This window comes from Myxine glutinosa, chromosome 6 (genome assembly GCF_964187855.1).
Source record: "Myxine glutinosa chromosome 6, kmMyxGlut1.1, whole genome shotgun sequence".
In the NCBI taxonomy this organism is placed as follows: Eukaryota; Metazoa; Chordata; class Myxini; order Myxiniformes; family Myxinidae; genus Myxine; species Myxine glutinosa.
In genome coordinates, this window is record NC_136266.1 from 163,530,722 (window position 1) to 163,546,328 (window position 15,607).

The window sequence follows — 15,607 nt, forward strand, 5'->3', positions numbered from 1 at the left end:
ATGTCTCGCTCTTTGAAATTGAAAAAAATCCTCTCTGAAATTCACATAAACAGGTGCATCCAACATCATTAGATACCTAGCTTTGTCCCAACTCTCATCCTGCATCTTTTGCCATTTGGATTTGGACTCCCCTTTCATATTGATATTGTTACAGAAATGGCTAAAATATTGCATTTAAATATTTAAATAATATATTAGATATTGTATTTTCCCATTCTTGTCTGTCAAATTTCCACGGGTTATTTTATTGTGTATGTGTTGTTGTGTGTTTCCAGTTCGTTTTGGTTTTGTAATTATTGCAAAACAACAACAACAACAACAACAACAACATGCATTTTAAGGCCATTTTCCCTGCTAGAGCGGGGGTTAGCCTTGCGGTCCCCATGACAATCTTCTCCATCTTGCCCTATTTTCTGCATCTCTCAATGTTAACCCCCTTGCCCGCATTTCTTCTTCCACCATCTTTAGCCAAGTCTTTCTCGGTCTTCCCCGTCCTCTACTTCCTTCGACATTAATTTCCATCACTCTTCTCAACCAGTCACTTTCATCCTTCCTCAACACATGACCAAACCATCTCAACCTGTTCCTCTTCACAGCATCAATCACAGGCTCTAGTCCCATCATTTTTCGCAATTCATCATTTGTCTTCCTCTCTTTCTCAACGATACTCCGCACATCCATCGAACCATTCGCATTTCCACCCTTTCCAACCTTCGTTGCTGCTCTACGATAATTACCCATGTCTCGCTCCCATAAATCATAACACTTCTCACACATGCAGCATACACCTTTCCCTTCAGCTTCAACGACACTCCCCTCCTCATCAGCACGCCACTCAGTTCCCGAAACTTCTTCCATGCACATCTCACTCTTGCAACCGTTGCCGAGTCTGATCCACCTTCTCCATTCAGCATGTCTCCGAGGTAGCAAAATGTTTTCACACCTTCCAGTTTCACGCCGTCTCCAAGATCCAACTCAACATTTCCTCCATCTGTAGCTCCCTTTGTGCACACTATACATTTGAATGTAGCTGCCACACTGGTTAATGACCCTCTCAGACCACTACATTTTTGATGAACCCACTCAGTGCACATTGTACATTGAATGGAGTTCACTCCGACACCCTTCCTGCACACAGCACAGGGCCACTTCCCAGTTCTTTCCACCTCACCACATGCTTTACCACTTGCCATCACCTTCGTCTTTCCGATATTCACCTTCAGACCTTTTGTCTCCATACATTCCTTCCACTTGTTCATCTTTTCCTTCAGTCCATCTATACTTTCCGCAATCAACACCAGATCATCTGCATACAACAACTCCCACGGTAAACCCTCCTTTACGTTCTGAGCCAGCACCTCCATCACAGCTACAAATAGTAGTGGACTTAGTACCGACCCCTGATGCACTCCCACCTTCACCTCAAACTCACCACTGTTCCCGTCCTTCGTCCTTCCAGCTGTGCGTGCTCTTTTGTACATTGCCATCACTACTCTGATCAACCATTCCTCCACTCCTAACTTCCTCATTGCCCATGTCAATACTTTGCGTGGAACCCTATTGAATGCTTTCTACAGATCAACAAACCCAAGAAACAACTTCTTCCTCTTCTCCATGTACTTCTCCTGCAACTGCCTCACAATAAAAAGCGCGTCTGTCGTTTCTCTTCCTGGCATAAATCCAAACTGCATTTGTCGATCTTCACTTTCTTCCTTATCCTCCTCTCCAACACGCTTTCCAATACCTTCATTCCATGCTCCAATAACTTTATCGCTCGGTACGAGCCACACTCTGGAGGGTCACCTTTCCCCTTGTATAGAGGGACGAGGGTACTCAGTTACCAATCCACTGGAATGCGGCCTTCTTTCACCGCCAGATTACAGATCTCTGTCATTCTCTTCACACCCCAACTTCCTGCTGCCTTCAACATATCTCCCACAACTCGCGTCGGCCCTCCCGCTTTTCTTCTCTTCATTGCTTTTATCGCTTCCTCAACTTCCTTCTCAGTTATCTTCTCTGCCGGTCCTAAAACTGGGTTACTCTCTATGTTGCCATCCCATTCATTCTCTGTATTCAACAGCATTTCCATATATCTTTTCCATCTTCCTTTAATTCCATCTGGGTCCACAACGATTTGTCCCACTTCATCCTTCAAGCAACTCACCCCCATCACATCACACCTCTCTTTTGCTATCTGCTTTGCAATCCTGAATACCGCTCTCTGGCCCTCTTCCGAATCCAAGCGTTCTCCGAACATTTTCCTACATGCCTCCTGCGCCTTTGCTACGTCTTTCTTTGCAGCCTTCTTGGCTGCCTTATAACTTTCATGCTCTGCTGTTTCTGTTCCCGTACCCTTCGCCTTCTGCCACCCCTTGAACTTCTTCCTCTTCTCGTCAATCCTCTTTCCAACTTCATCATCCCACCACCATGTTTCCGAGTGCCTCGGTGGTGCTTTTGTCCATCCACATACCTCACCAACGGCCCCCAACAGACTAGTTTTCATTGACATCCAACCACTTTCAAGCTCAACCACATCATCCTCTACCCTACTCAGCCTCTCTTTTAATGCCTCCCTTACTGTCACCTCTTTCAACCTCCACACCTTCATTCTCGGTTGGTACTTCACCCGCCGAGCTCTCCTCGCACCTTTCACCCTTATCTCGCAGACAACCAAGTGGTGCTGTGAAACAGCATCCTCCCCCGGGATCACCTTTGTGTCCCGGAGGTGCCCCCTATCTCGCCTATGCACCATCAGGTAGTCAACGGTTGTCGTCGACCCACCTGACGTGTATGTAACAAGCTTATTATCCTCTTTCTGGAACTGAGTATTGCAAATCAACAAATCAGCTCCATCAGCAAACTCCAAAATCCTTTCACCTTCTCCATTTCTCACACCATATCCGTAACCCCCATAAACTCCCTCAAAACCATCCATACTCCTTCCCACATGTCCATTTAGGTCTCCTTCTACCACAACAACTTCCTCATCTTTCACGTTTTCCATCAGCTTCTCTATCGCACACCAGAACTTGTACTTCTCCTCATCGCTCCGACCAACCTGCGGAGCATATCCCGAGATGACGTTCACCAAGAGCTTTCCAATCATCATTTTCACCATCATCAACCTATCACTCACTCTAGTCACACTCACCACACTGTCTACAAACTCCTCAGAAAACAGGACACCAACACCATTCACGCCCTCCAGGCACCCTTGCCACACAAACTTGTATTTCAGTCCCTGCCTACCCTTCACCATTCTCACACCACTTCCCTTCCATCTCGTCTCTTGCACACAACATATGTCCACTCTTCTTCTGACCAATACTTCCACCACTTCTCCTGATCTCCCTGTCATTGTCCCTACATTCCATGTCCCAAACCTCAGAAACCGATCTCCACTTCGGGCTGTACCCTGCCCATATGTAGTTGTAATTGTCATGGTTCTCTTTTTGAGGCAATGTTTTTATGGCCGGATGCCCTTCCTGACGCCAACCCTCTTAGTCGTCTCTTACGACACGTAATTATTACGTAATTATTGCAAACTTGTGTGTAATTAGTCGTTTTTTGTTCGTACCTCATGCATGGCCTGGTCTCTCGGCTCCCTCCCCCCATCGGTATTTTGTGAATATAAGTTCTTTCCTTCGCTGTATTTGCTTGTTTCTTTGATTTTCTTTTCTCCCCCTACCTCCCATGAAAATCTTAACCTTTGTCTAACGTTTAAATACAAAAAAAAAAGAAAGAAAAAACTTTATTAATCCTTTCGCCCCCTTGTCTCGCCTTGTGCCCCACCCCCTTTATCTCCTTTTTCTTCCACCTCTCCAGCCTTTCCAACTCTAGTTTCCTCCATACTCATTCAACCCTTTCTCCTTCTTTCTCAAATCCACATCCTCACTTTGGGACTTTTCCCAGATTGTTTTTCAGGGTTTTGTTTAAATATTATTTAAATGTTTGAACTTTCCCCTGCAGTGTTTTATTCAGTGGTTTTTTACAACACGCTGTTTTTCTTCCTATTTAAAAGCCTTTTTTCAAATACCTCTTCAATCCATTCCACTTCCAAAAAAAATTCAATCTCTTACAGTCCTTCCTCACTACATTCTCTAAACTCACCTTCATTCTACCCCTCCTCTATCGTTTTAAAGCGGATCTCTGACCTGAAAATCACAATAAACCCAGTTTGTAATAAATGTTCACTTTTCATGAATCATCCACTTTCTAAACTCCCCCCTCAACCCTCCTCTTCAAAACTCCTCCCCCACCCCTCCCCTTAAAAACTCCCCCCTCAACTCTCCCCTCCAAAACTGCTCCTCACCCCTCCCCTTCAAAACTCCCCCCCCCCCAAATCTCCCCCCTTGCCCCTCCCCTTCAAATCTCCCCTTTCCTCCCTCCCCTTCCCCTTCAAAACTCCCCCCCCCCCAACCCATCCCCTTCAAATCTCCCCCCCCCCCTACCATCTTTCTCCAATTCTCCCCCCTCCTCCTCAAAGCAGCCTCCTCCCCACTTCCTCTCCCTTCTATCTCATACCTCCACCTCCTCCAACCTTCTACTTTGCTCTTCCCCCCTCAAACAACACCTCACTGTGCCTCTTCCCATCACCATCAAACCTTTTGTCCCCCTCATCCTTCCCTTTCTCCTAACTCTTCTGCAATCTCTGACACACTATCAACAGCTCTCCCTAACCTCCCGCTCTCACTCCTCATCTTACCCAAGCCCTTCCCTCCCCTATCCTGTACCCGATGCTCCTCCTTCCCTTTCCTTAACGGTATGGACCTCAAACATCTGGGGCCTTCGCTCAAACCTGATTGATCTCTCCATACAGGTTGCTTCTGACAAACCAGACATAATCTGCTTGACAGAAACTTTCCTCCTTCAAGATGTCTCTGATTCCTTAATATCTCTTCCTGGCTACTCCCTCCTCCGCTATGATAGACCTGAGCCTCGTCCTGGTGGTGGGGTTGCTATCTTTCTCAAAAACTCTCTTCCTCACTCTCCTTGCACTGCCCTCTCTCCACCCCACCCCCAGGAGTACCTCTGGCTATGGCCTCTTCTCCAATCCCACCTTTTGTTCATATGTGTTCTGCACTGTCCTCCAAACAGTGATGATGAAGGAGCTGCACTCCAACGCGAGTCGAAAGAATTGACGCGACCAAAGACGGAATTCGTCCGAGTTGCTTTATTGAAACAAAACAGCTCAGGTATTCTGACAAGCCCGTTTATCGGGCAGCAATATATATACACATTTATGCCGGGGCGTTTGCCCGGGAAAACCGAGACCGGGCATGCCCGGGTGTCAAGGGCGAGTCCTGGAAAGGCGAGTCTGGACATGCCCGGGCGTCCTGGACGCGGCCTGGCAAGTCGAGGCTGGGCGTGCCCGAGCGCTCTGGGCGAGCCCTGGAAAGGCGAGAGCGGGCATGCCCGGACGCTCTGGGCGAGCCCTGGAAAGGCGAGTCTGGACATGCCCGGGCGTCCTGGACGCGGCCTGGAAAGTCGAGGCTGGGCGTGCCCGGGCGCTCTGGGCGAGCCCTGGAAAGGCGAGAGCGGGCATGCCCGGGAGGTTCGGGCGTGCCCGGGAACAGCGAGTCCGGGCATGCCCAGAAGAGGCGCATCTGGGCCCGTCCGGACGAGCCCGGCATGGCGATCGCGCCCTGGCCGCGTCCTGACAGGTGCAAGGCGATTGTGTACATTCAGCGGGAACCGCTACAATGACTCCATTTACATTTCACTGTCTGACAACATGGACCAACTCCTATCCACTCATCCCAACTCTCTCTTCCGCATACTGTATGTGGCGACTTCAACTGTCATCATGCCAGCTGGCTGGGTGTGGGTTCCTTACACACCAGCCATGGCACCTCAGCAATGGACTTCTGTGACTCACTGGGACTGACACAATCTGTCAATTTCTGAAACAACTTGCCTTTGCCTCTTGGAAGACGAATCCAACTGAAGGCAATCTCAGTTCCTTCCACCAAGCTCGGAACAAGTGTGTGTCTACCCTCAGGGGAGCAAGGAAGCACTATCTCTCTACTCTCAAGACTGAACTCTCAAACCTGTCTCCCTCCTCCAAATCCTGGTGGCATCTGGTCAAATCTGATTCTGACGTTTGTTCCCCCTCCATCCCCTCCCTTACCTCAAATGGCTACACAGTTGACACCACACGTGACAAAGCCGATTGCCTCAACTCTGTGTTTACCTCAAAATCTTGTGTCCCAAACCCATCTCTCTCTATACCCACCTTACCCAGTCGAACTCAGCTGCTCCTGGACTCTGTGTCCTCTCCTGACAAGGTTGAGAAGTGTCTGTCAAACCTCGACTCTGATTCTGCAAATGGACCAGACGGCATCAGCCCACGGGTCCTAAAATCCTGCTCTGCCGCTTTTTCACACCCTCTCTCCATTCTCTTCACCCTCTCTTTTGCTCAAGGTCATCTGCCATCAGTTTGGAAATCAGCCAACATCACCGCTTTACACAAGAAAGGTGCAAAAACAGATCCTTGCAACAACAGACCAATCAGCCTGCTCCCATTTATCAGCAAAGTCAAGAAATCCATCATTGTTTTGGATATCAAATCCTTCCTCTTCTCCAATAGCTTGATCTCTGATCATCAATTTGGATTCAGACCAGGTCACTCTACTCTTGACATGCTGCTTCTGCTGTCTCAACAATGGATGGACGTCCTCAATGCCAAACAGGAAATCAGAGCTGTCTCCCTTGAAATATCACGTGCCTTCAATACGGTCTGGCACCCCGCTCTGCTCACCAAACTCTCCTCCTATGGTATCCATGGAAATCTCCACGCATGGCTTGCGGACTTTCTCTCTGGTCAAAGTCAACGTGTGGCCCTGAATGGATTTCTCTCATCTTCCCTTCCTGTTGAGGCTGGAGTTCCCCAAGGTAGTGTTCTGGGCCCTGTGCTTTTTCTGGTCTTCATCAATGATCTCTCCGACTCTCTGGAAAATCCTCTCTATCTCTTTGCTGATGACTCCACTCTCTGCCGCTCCAGTCTGCGTCCATCAGATCGGCAGTCTGCAGCCTCCTCACTCTCTGCAGACCTGGACAAAATCACAGACTGGTCAAACAAGTGGAACATGTCTTTCAATCCTGACAAATCTTACACTCTTACTATGTCTCTCCGAAAACACCATCTGGACAACCCTCCCATCTACTTTCTCAACAATCCTCTCCAAGAAGTTCTGTCACTCAAGCTTTTGGGTCTCACTATCTGCCATTATCTTTCCTGGGAAAACTAAATTTCCAAGCTGGCCTCCAAAGTCAGTCGCCGACTGGGCATCCTCCGTCGTGCGGTCCTTCCTTGGCACACCTGAGCTACTCATCACATAAAAGGCTTTCATCCACAGCTCAATGGAATACTGTTCTCCCCTCTGGGCTGGTGCTCCTGCCTCACACCTAGCTCGGCTTCACGTTGTTGAAACCAAAGCTTTCAGAATCATTGGAATCTCCCGCGATGAAGCTAACTCCGAGGGCCTTTCACTCACTCACCGCAGGCAGGTTGGTGGTCTTTCTGTCTTCTACCGACTCCTCTGCGGCCTTGCTCCCTTCCTCTCTGGTCAAAGTCAACGTGTGGCCCTGAATGGATTTCTCTCATCTTCCCTTCCTGTTCAGGCTGGAGTTCCCCAAGGTAGTGTTCTGGGCCCTGTGCTTTTTCTGGTCTTCATCAATGATCTCTCCGACTCTCTGGAAAATCCTCTCTATCTCTTTGCTCCGAGGGCTTCCTCGGAGATCCTCAACTTCCTGTCTGTGCTCTGTTCCCCAAATATTACTACAGGTCGCACAAGATCTGCCTGCAACCCTCTTATGGTTAAAATGGCAAAATAAAGACTCTCTATTCACCTCTCCTCTTTCATTCCTCTTTTCTCCCGCCTCTGGATCAAACTCCCTCAGTCTCTTCAATCCCACTCCTCCCTCTAGGTCTTCAAAACAGCTGTTCACCACCATCTATCTTCCCCCATCCAAAACCTTGATCTTTTCTACACCCGTTAATTCACCCCAGATCCACTTTTTTGAAACACCGACTTCTTTCCTGGAAGTCCTAGCAGTGTCCATGTGTTTTATACCTGTCCCACCTCCCCTCCTCCCCTTTCCCATGCCTACTCCTCCCCAAGCCCTCGCCCTCCCACAGATCTCCCGATGTCCCTGTTCTCTACTGTTGTGCTTGTGTGCTTCCCTCTCTCTCCCCATCTTGTCTCCCGCTCCCTTTATCATGTTTTATGTGTCAGTTTGTCTTTTTGTGATTAATGTTAGCTCTTACACGAGCCTCGATCTTGTAAACAAAAAAAACAACAAAAAACACATACCTTGAGTATCCTGCCAGCCCTTAAAAAAATTAGACAATACAAGAACCCTTGCATTTGCCTTGTTTTTGTTTGCATGCCTGCAGTTCAATTGTGGTAAATAATGTTCTCTTTCTTATTCAGGTTAAAGTTGATGGAGAGACTTTCTTGGGCACTGGTCAGAGCAAAAAGGCAGCGAAAGCAAATGCTGCTCTTGCTGCTCTTACACACCTCTTCCCTCCAGGTGGAGCACTGAGGAAAACACCTTCAGTGAGCTCCACAATTTATCACACCTCTGTTTCTTCCTCAACAGTTCCTATGCCTGAGGTAATTTTAAATATCCCTCCTTCGATGATTTTGGACAAAATGCATCATTGGCTGTGAATACAAGTGGGAACTACTTTTACTTTTTTAACGGTAGAAATATTATCTGCTCATTTTAGGAATTAAGGTTTTACTTTCATGAGTCCGAATCCAACACTGAACACATGAAATGGCATCTCAGTATGACACACATATAAATTGACTGTTGAAAGTGAATGGGAGTGTTTCCATCCGTACGGGAACCATGCATGATTGCTAGGATTTAATCCTAGCATCAGGAGGAGGCACAGTGAGTACGAACTCGGCGAGATAAGGCCAAAAAATATATATTGCTGGTCTCTGGTCAGACCAAAGTTCCAGAATTGATGCGGCGATGCGGTTTTTTTTTTTTGGTTTTTTTTTTTAGAAGCATGGATTGCACATATAGAGGTTTTTTTGCATGGATTGCACATATAGAGGTTTTTTTGTGTCCTCATGCCTTGCGGTCCTCCTCATCTGCTGTGGCGTCGTCCAGAGAGAAATTAAAGACAGCCAATGGGACTTGTAGGCCTTTTTTTTGTAAATAATGAACACAAGCTTAAGTTATTTTAAAATTTATTTCTTCTGAAAATCATTAAGTTCTTCAAGCATATGATAGACTGCCATTTCGATCTCGAGGTCGCCTCACCGTACCGTCAAACATTCCAATGCGTCCATCGCGTCAACACTGCGCATGCACAAGTGGTCTAACAGGCCGATGGTCTCCCACGATCTCTTCTCCCAGTCCACCAGATAATCACAGACACAACTTCATGACAAACGAGATAGGATCCAGGCCTAACTAACGAGACCACCCGCAGCTCTCTCGGCCTTCTGGTTGCTTCACAATAACCCGACAAATAACGTCTTCGTTTCAATAAATGAAAATATCCAGCCGATAGAGGCCTTGCATCGCGTGGGCGTCGTCCATGGCAACCGGTTCCGGCCGCAATCTTGGGTGGCATAAACTGATAAACAACATGGCGGGAAAGCTGTCGTTTGATCAGACGGACCTGTCAGTTTAAGCCCGTAGCTTGCCCGTTGAGGCGTTTTCGCGTTATTGCGAGAAACTGAGGCTGTGTCATCTGCCTATGGACCCGTGTGGACCCAAAAGTATGCCACACACACTCCACAGTCCACACACACTCCACACGTACGCCACAGGTACGCCACACACACTCCACAAGTACGCCACACGTACACCACACGTACGCCACACACACCCCACATGTATGCCACAAGTACGCCACATGTACGTCACATGTACGCCACACGTACGCCATACGCACTCCACATGTACATAACCAAATGCCTAATGCTGCTTTTCGCTTCGCGAGCGAAGTTAACAACCTCATGAGCCATATTCTCACCTGAGAGCTGCAGTCAAGGCAGCCATCAATCCGGTTTAGCGTTGTGTCGTCCGGAAAACGGTAGAATGACGATCCCGATCCCTTACGAAATCGGGCTGTACATCCGACAGCACAACAACTCTTTACCATCGTGAAGGGACCAATTTATATGTGAGACGAGTTTCAAATTGCCGCCATTACGTATGGTGGCAGAAGCAATGTTTTGCCACCCAAGCGGTCACGTGACTAAGACGATGACGTCACATGCAACTTCCTTATTGGATTCATGACCACGGCACACAAAACTACCCATATCTTTGGAACGGCTGGTTGGATTTGGACAAACTAAACGCAGTTTTGTAGGGGAGAAGCTGGCGCGAACGTCGATACCAAATTTGAAAAAAAATTGTTGACGCGCAGGGTCAAAATCGATGCGCGCGCTGACCAGAACCCGGAAATATCTTTTTCTCGGCCTAATACCTGTCGCTTTGCTGACGGATTTAATCAAAAGACAGCGTGTTTTATGTGTGACATATCATGTCAAATGATGAGCTTACAATGCATCCTTGCATTTTTTCAGAATTCGGATTTATTATAATGGGTTTTGAAGACAATAAAATTTGCTTTAAATCACATGTGTAAACTAGAACGGCACTAGGGAGAATGCATACCTCTGCCAGGCTGAACAGTTTACGTTTTGTATCCGACTGATTAGCCAGATCTGCATCCGGACCATTCGTCTTTGTGACACACCAAAATCTAATCAGCTTGTTCTTGACACCTACCCAACTCATCCTCCAAGTTTAATCCATCTACAACTTTTTGAAATATGCTAAATATCGTTTTTGGCCCAATCTCTCAATGGCAAAGAATCACTTAAACAACTAGATGGTATTCATAGAATACTTACCCCGCACAGTCTATTTGGTGCGAGCCAACTCTTCTGTTTTTTAATGTTTTTTTTTCTTCTATCCAATATGGCTGCCAGACCATGTGACCGATGACGTCATAAATTTATATTCTCCAATATAATTGTTACGTGGATCACGCTCAATAAATTTCAAACTCATTGGACGAAGCATTGTACTTGTCGAATTATGACATCATAATAAAGGCACCAATGATGTCATCGTTAACAACACTTATTCCCCATGTGGAGTTCCTTACAATGAGCCACGTTTCGATTTTTTCCATGGAGCGGTTTTGGAGATATAGAGGTCCAAGGTTTTTCAGCTTTTCCAAGATGGCGCCCATACCATGTGACCTATCATGTCATAATTATCACTAAAAATTATACTCAAGTAGATGCATACTATGGTGAAAATTTCGTGTCAATGGCACCAATGGTTGTTGAGAAAAGTTATAAATGAATTTCAAGAAGATGGTGCCCATACCATGTGATTTATGACGTCATAATTAGCATTAAACAATTCTGCACGAGTAGACGCATACTCCGGTGAAAATTTCCTGTCAATCAGACCAACGTTTGCTGACAAAATGACTTTGGAAAATGCAGACACGTACATACAACAAACTACGCAACCAATCACTTAACCTCGCTTTTCGCTTCGCGGGCGCAGGGTAATTACCAATTCGTCCGTGTCCACCCAACCGTCCGTGTCCGTCCAATTACCAATCCGTCCGTGTCCGTCCGTGTCATACCCAACATGTCCACCAATTTTCGTCTGAATCGGTCTGTAACCTTTTGAGATATCCTGCTCGTTTTTGCCTCAATGGTGAAGAATCACTTAAAAATTCTCACATCCAAAATCCCGCACATGTTGTCACTGTTCTTGAGCATTCGTTCAGCGTTCGGTCGAGAGCTTCCACTGCCAGTCGGTGTGACATTGTAGCTTCATCCCAAAGATGACTTTACACTCACTGAGGAGGGATGTCTTCCCTGTGCCACCAGGAGCATCCAGGAAGATCAATCCTCATCACCCTGTTATAAACAACCATTTGATCGTCTGTAAGCTGTTCGCTCTGTTTGTTGAACGTGATTAAGAAGTGCGACCCGATTATAATACTTCTTGAAGAATTTCTCACTAGTCTGTTGTCATGCTGATGTCGCTCTGGAGTCGGTACACGTAAACAATAGTTGCCAACCTATGGTTGTCTGTCCATGCTCTATCCTTTTTGAAATGCTGAGTTTGAAGCAAGGAAGCAACAAGTGGTATTTCAAAATCCTCTATTTGTGTTTTTATTTTTGACAAGATCTAAGGCTCATAGTTTTTCTGATGCACACACACACACACACACACACACACACACACACACACACACACACACACACACACACACACACACACACACACACACACACACGACTGTAAGATGAGACAAACACAGCGACTGAGCTTGGGGGAAGTGCCGTCGCTTCCCAGGGCACTCTGGGTCCCAGCGACGTGATAACAATGGGGCATCTTTCTGCACCTCAGCAGGGCATTTCCTAAGGAGGAATCCCTTCCTCCCCATGGATTGTCCATGCGCTATCCTTTTAAATGCTGAATGCCAAGCTCGTACCATTTTTAAAGTCTTTGGCATTACTCGGCCAAGGTTCAAATCACCGACCTCCCAGGCTTAGATCGAATGCTCTAACCGTCGTCTGGTCTGGTTAAACAATTGTCTGGATGCATTGAGTCTGATTAAATGCAAAACATATGGAATGCAAAACAATGGAACTGATATGGGTTGTTGTTACAAAATAGTGGCAATACTATATAATACCTAGGATTATAAATACCCACAGTCGTGTGTGCTACCACACGACGAGCTACCCACACCTGCTCTTTTATACTTTCTCTAATACACTTGTAAAATGCATCATATTTCTGCCCTCTCTATCCATTTTATCATAGGCTCACGTGGAAGGAAGGCGTCCATGCCGGGCAGGAGTTTCCCAAAATCCTGCACCTCGTCCAATTTTTACACCTTCTCCTGCTCCACCCCCCATGACTGTACCAGCCCCAGCATTTATACAAGGTTGGTCAGAGAAAGTAGGGCTATTAATGGCAGGAGAGGTTGCAGTGAAGGATGATAACTCTAAAAGAAGTGGATGGTGCTGGTGATAAATATAGCAATTGCTATATTTATCATAATTCTGTCTGATTTTCATTGCTGTTTCATTTTTTTTCCCCCTTTTATCTCTATTAACTTATCTTCGTTGTATTTGCCAACGCAAAATTGAGGCTATTGTAATACCTGAAAGCCAACAGCACGTCCTTCCCCATCCCCAACTCTGTGGACCTCGAACATCCGAGGTCTTCACTCCAATTTGACAGATCACTCGATCCATGCTGCCGCTGGTAAGCCTGATATTATATGCTTTACAGAATCCTCCTCCCACAGGATGCCCCCGATTCCTCAGTGTCTCTCCCTGCAAATGGTTTTCCAGTACAACAGGCCTGAATCCTGTTCTGGTGGTGGAATTGCAGTTTACTAGGGCATGCCCGTACTATATCTATATCTAAAATTATATCCCCCCCCTCTATTTACATGAAATGGTTTGGTCCAAAGCGAACGGCTTGCGAGTACGGTGACAATCCCCCCCCTCTATTTACATGAAATGGTTTGGTCCAAAGCGAACGGCTTCGGAGTTTGGTAAAGAAATCGCCATAGCGTGCCCAAACGCGCAGGAAAGCGAAAGAATCGCAAATTTAAGGAAATGCCCGTACTTCCGTAAGGAAGAGAAAAGAAATGAAAAGGAAAAACATTCCAAACCGCGAGGGAAAACAACACGGCACGTCGACACAACAACGTGTCCTGTGATTGGCCGTACGTCGCTGCCAGTAGCTGCCCCCAAAAAAAAGCTTTCACCGTCCGGCGACTGAATTTAAGGGGAAAAATAAAACGCTCTTCGCTTAAAACAACGCCCTTCGCTCTGACTGAATTGGGACAATGTTTTTATGTTTTTAATTGAATTACTATCCGTAATGGCGCACGCTCTCACGGGAGCTCCGGAAGGTCGTATATCGCAGTTACGATGAATCGCAAATTAGTTTTTATTAGTTTTAAAACATAGTTTAACGCCAACATAGCGCCAACATAGTTTGCAAACGTGAAATAAATGAATACGCTCTCAAATGTGCCGTCCGAGGCAGAGTCTGTTCGCCACGTTCGGCACACGTGATAGCTCGCTGCTCTCTGATTGGTTGAATCGTTTTTTGGACATAGCTCGGTAACTGCTTGTCCGATTAATTTCAAACCTTGAAAAGGCACATCCTCGGGTCCCCAGCAATATACCTGGCAAGTTTCAAGTATATCGGACCGGTAGTTGTCGAGAAACAGCGGTCACAGACAAACATACATACAAACATACAAACATACAAACATACAAACATACAAACATACACACAGAGATTGCTGGAATTATAGATAGATGTCAAGAACTGTTGGTGTACTTCCCTTCCCAATCCAAACCCCGTGGAGTACCTTTGACTGTGCTTTCCCCTCCGCAACCATTTCCTGGTTATTTGTGTGATGTACCCTGCCAGATGTACCCTGTCAGGCCTCAGAGAGCTCTTTTAATCCAGGCATGGTGATGCCATGCGTCACCGCATGACACAATCCACACACACTTCAACAACAAAGAGCAAACCAAACTAAATGTCTGAGGTTTAAAGAAGACAGGTTCCTCCAAGATCCTCTCTAACGATGTTCTAATCATTTGCACCTGAGCTGGTGCACCTGATTCTCATTTTAGGTATTTGAAGTAGTGATAAATGTAGGGGTGTACTTACTTTTTCCACATGCTAAATTTGCATTTATGTTTATTTAAATTATACAATGGACTATAAAATGTAAATGTTTCATGATATTTGTTATATTATATCACCTTTGTCTATCAATATTGTTGAAATGAAGATCAAATAGCTGTATGTTGGAATATGTTGAAAAAGTCAAAACTTTACATGGGGTGTACTTACTTTTTCACGTGACTGTATATATAGTGTGGCCCCGTTATAACGCGATCGTTGAGGTCCATACAATGTCATCATGAAAAAAGCGGGGTCACGCTAAATCGGGGTTCAAGAAAATCAGCGTTCAAACTGACCCAATGTTGACCTAACATCCTAAAACATCCTAAAACAACAAAGAAAAACATTCCAGGTATGTGATGTGATGTGAACTGATATGTGAACTCGCGTATGTGATGAAATCGTCATCCAAGTTACGACACTGATGTTATTCTCCTCATGGCCGCTACGCGACACCTTCGCGGCTCCTATATATAAGAGACTGCCTTTCAGCGCAGACAGGAGATGTACATCCATCATCGCAATGTAACTCTATAGCTCCTCTGGGCTTCCGTAGAAAGGTAACGATTCTGCTATATATATCATAAGCTCATTTATAGTTATACCACCTGCATGCACCTGTATTCACCTGTAATATTAATACAATGTTTATTGGTTTCTCTCTAGATGCTGTTGAGAACGAATTTCGATTAAACCTATTTTTGGGACGATGTTGTATCTTGATTTTACAACACTTAATCGAAATTCCTCTCCTGACATCGCTCGGAATCAAGATAATGCCCACGCTCCTGCAATGCTCGCCTCGGAGAAGAATGCCCAGCGGAGGACCCGTTGAGCTAGCTCCAGCTACGGAGCTCCGACTACTCTC

The 15,607-nt window shown here is 46.1% G+C and overlaps 1 protein-coding gene across 3 annotated transcripts in view; it reads left to right on the plus strand.

Moving 5' to 3' along the window:
* Positions 1-15,607, plus strand: part of LOC137429491 (spermatid perinuclear RNA-binding protein) — a 109,368-nt gene that overhangs the window by 77,954 nt on the left and 15,807 nt on the right. For all 3 annotated transcript variants that reach the window (XM_078780859.1, XM_078780860.1, XM_078780861.1), the window contains 2 exons: positions 8,436-8,618; positions 12,841-12,964. In XM_078780859.1, coding sequence (XP_078636985.1) covers positions 8,436-8,618; positions 12,841-12,964 — 307 coding nt within the window. The remainder of the gene's footprint in view (positions 1-8,435; positions 8,619-12,840; positions 12,965-15,607) is intronic.